At 47.1% G+C, this 3,789-nt stretch overlaps 1 protein-coding gene across 1 annotated transcript in view; it reads left to right on the forward strand.

Moving 5' to 3' along the window:
• Window positions 1–883: 883 nt before the first annotated feature.
• igsf3 (immunoglobulin superfamily, member 3) overlaps window positions 884–3,789 on the forward strand; it is a gene marked incomplete at its 5' end in the record, with an annotated part of 31,783 nt that continues 28,877 nt past the window's right edge. The window contains one exon of the mRNA XM_083682125.1: window positions 884–1,007. Coding sequence (XP_083538251.1) covers window positions 884–1,007 — 124 coding nt within the window. The remainder of the gene's footprint in view (window positions 1,008–3,789) is intronic.

The raw sequence follows: 3,789 nt of genomic DNA on the forward strand, positions 1-3,789 counted from the left end.
ATTTTCAGCCGGCGCAAAACGGATGCAAGTCCAGACACAGGCATATTGGCAATTTGTGTCGGCCTAAGAGGTGAAGCTGTAGCGCTGTCTGGCCTTGCGCTCATGTAGGTGGAGTAGCAGTAAATAGAGGTGTGTTCATGACAATAAGCAGGTCAAGTGCCATCATGTGTGCTGAAAAATCTGGCCTTGAAAATAACACAAATATTTTAGACACACCCACTACGCGCCACCACCCCGGCAGGGGCCAGGTTTGCGCTAAGACTTTAAGCCATTAAAATATAGCCCATAATCTCCATTTTGGGGCAAGACGCAGCCTGGTTCAAGTTGAAGTTCATCTTTATTATCCCAGAGGGCAATTTGCCTTGCAGACAGGAGAAACACAACATACAATAAAAGTACAATACAATCGAAAGTTAAATACAGCAACAGCAACAACAACAACAACAACACATATGTACAAAACCACACACTACACCCTAACATTATAACATACACCCTAACATGCTGTACAATAAAGTGCCATGGGAGGTCATGTTTCATTCTTCTGTGCTCCTGGAAAGTGTATTTAGTGACTGTGGTTGATAACAGGCTGATAAAAGTCTAGACAAACATGCTGTTAATGCTTGTACAGTATGTATGTGTCTGTTGGGGGCTGTATAGAGGGAGTCCTCATGGGTGGAGGGCTGCTGATGTCGTCTCAGCTGAGCCCAGCACATTCTCATGATTGTTATCATTACTGTCATCATTCATCGCAGAATTATTCACTCTGGCTCTTTAATAAATCATTGGGCATCCCTACCAAACAAATACCAGTGACAGCGACATGGGCCCAGTATGAATAACTGATAAGGCGACATACGCTACTAAAGCACTGGGACTTATCATGCATCTCATTGGCTCGGAGACGCAGGGAGAACAGATGATACATCGCCGGGGACGCAGTGACACAAACATTGCCAAGGCAACAGAACACAGAACTCCGAGTTTGGAAGTTGGACTGCAGGAATGTTAGTTTGGCAGAACTATGACATTGCAGACTGAACTTTAGTGAGGGAGGAAATCAAGGGAACACAGTTAAGCTTGTTCTGTTTGTGTGTTTGTGTGTTGTCAACGTTGACGAAGCTCCCAGCCAGACAGCCAGACAGACAGTGTAGGCCTCTTAGCTCAGGGACGAAGGGAAAATGTCATCTGGCTCCAAAACATTAGCTCAGTGCTATCTCACAACACAAGTGCCAATACAGCCAAACCCATATCTGACCAATTCATCAGTTCTCTCTCAACCAGGGAAACTTCTAATCTGTCAGTACATCAGCCAATACCACTTAAAGCCTAAACTCACATCTGACAGTCCATCACAGTTGAGCCACAAAATCGTTTTTCCTGCTTGGAGTGGAGAGGGGACAGACGGAGAGGAAAGAAATGTCACGGTCATGGTCCACGCTGCACCCTGTCGCTGCTCCTGTCCTGTCAAAGCGTGAGTGAGATGGAGGATGACGAGAGAGAGAGCGAGAGAGAGAGCGAGAGAGAGAGAGCGAGAGAGAGAGCGAGAGAGAGAGAGAGAGAGAGAGAGAGAGAGAGAGAGAGAGAGAGAGAGAGAGATCCTCTTACCTCCGGCATTCTAATGAGCAAAAGCAGCATCTGCTAGAACTCAGCACTTTAAAGGCAGTGCTATGCCAGGATGCAGTGTGCGCAATCTGTGAACGTACCCTTCAGTGCATTAATGAACCTCCTACTGTACACCTGGAGAGAGAGAGAGAGAGAGAGAGAGAGAGAGAGGGAGAGAGAGAGAGAGAGTGAGTGAGTGAGAGAGAACGAGAGTGCTGCCTATTCTTTCCTCACTGGAGATGGGAAAACACAGCAAGACACTTTTCACAATGTCGTTCTCAGTGTTTTTCTCCATGTTTATGCACAGCAGGTCTGCTTTCATCTCTGTTGCTTCTCCTCAATGTAGTACCTCTCTGTCGGTCTGAAAGCTTTTCTCACTGTGTTTCTCTCGTGCTTTTGGCTGTCAGATGATTTGCTTGTTTCTCACTGTGTCGTCACTTCACTTACCTGTATAGCTCACAAGATGACCCGGGATATCTCTCAGAAACTGATCACGGTCAATGTTTATCTGCTCCCATCTGTGTGTACTGTCCTAGGGGAGGCTGATGGAGGTAGAAATCGGAGGACGGGCTCTTTGTGATGCATGGGATGGAGTCAGAAATGGTATCAAACGTGCATTCCATTCCTTGCATTACAATGAGCCCGTCCTTTTATGATTTCTACCTCCACCGGCCTCCCTGGTACTGTGCATGTATGTATATCATCTGTGCGCATCACACACCGTGTCAGTCCTCACCCAGTCTATCCTGCCATCCTTTTCTCTTGGTTGAGTTCAAATAAGCATGAGAAACTGACTGAAGTGAGTCACCACAGCCATTATCCTTACCCTTCAAGAGATTCAACAGGAAGAAAGGAAACGCGGGGGTTTGTCCCGTTACCAATTGTCATAAATGTTCAAATCAACCTTCTTCCGATGCCAGCTGCTGTGCATTAGCGTTGTTTGATTGTGTCTCTGAGTTAACTCTGGTAATAAAGACGAAGGACCAGAGGTGAGCCGAGGAACAAATGAAATCGGATCAAACGATCAAACAGAGCCAGAACCAGGCCGGAGCCGGTCCGCCACTTTACCCGCACATCTTCTCGGCTGTGAGACCCAGAGTCACGATGCCCTCTCACAGTAACACTATCAGAGTCAGCCAGGCCACATTTCTGTGTGTGTCTCAGCCTGTTTCATGGGCTGTCTGTGCCGTTCACATGCGAGCGTGTGAGTTTTGGCAGCTGCCTGTGACTCATGCGGTAAGCTGATGTCTTCATTAGTGTCGTTTAGACGCTGTCCCCACTCCTCTCTGTCACCAGCCCATCCACTCCACTGCACCCATCCGCCCCCATCAGCCAAACCGCGCGTCAGACTCCAGCTCCTTTAACTGCCGTCTCACTAACACATGTTGCTAATTAGCTGTACACTGTAACACTGTAGTTCGCTTTACCCATCCCCTGATACATTTACTGTATGTACACACAGATGCAGACAGACACGCACGCACGCACACACGCACGCATGCGCACACACAAACTAATATCACCATTCAAACAGTGCATCCCTCGATATAGTCCCTACGTGCTCCCAGTTTAGAATAGAGAGTGACACATTGTAGTGATTGGGTTTCTATGTCATTTCACACATTCTAAATATACACATTTTGTCAAGAGGTTGCCATGCTGCCATAGCAACCTCCCTATTGCATATTTAGCTGTATTTAAAACTCACTAGTGGCACTGTCTAAACTATCATTGGCAGTTGTGACTACCCTCTACATTATTCTCCATTAGAATCTCTATTAGAACCTTTATTGTGACAACAGGATCATCATCTTGACACATGTGTCATATCAGGTTATAAACTGATGTGGATGGAGAGACGCAGAGAACATATGGAAAGGACCTGCCACCCCCCCCCCTCCTCCTCCTCCTCCCCTTCTCTCCCCTCTTCCTCCTCTTCTTCTCTCTCCCCTTCTCTTCTCATCTACACTTTCTATCCCATTCTCTCTCTCACACACACTCTCACTCTCTCTCTCTCTCTCTCTGTCTCTCTCTGTCTCTCTCTATCACACACACTCTCACTCTCTCTCTCTCTCTCTCTGTCTCTCTCTGTCTCTCTCTCTCACACACACTCTCACTCTCTCTCTCTCTCTCTCTCTCACACACACTCTCACTCTCTCTCTCTCTCTCTCTCTCTGTCTCTCT

The sequence above is a fragment of the Argentina silus genome (assembly GCF_951799395.1).
Source record: "Argentina silus genome assembly, chromosome: 12".
Classification (NCBI taxonomy): domain Eukaryota; kingdom Metazoa; phylum Chordata; class Actinopteri; order Argentiniformes; family Argentinidae; genus Argentina; species Argentina silus.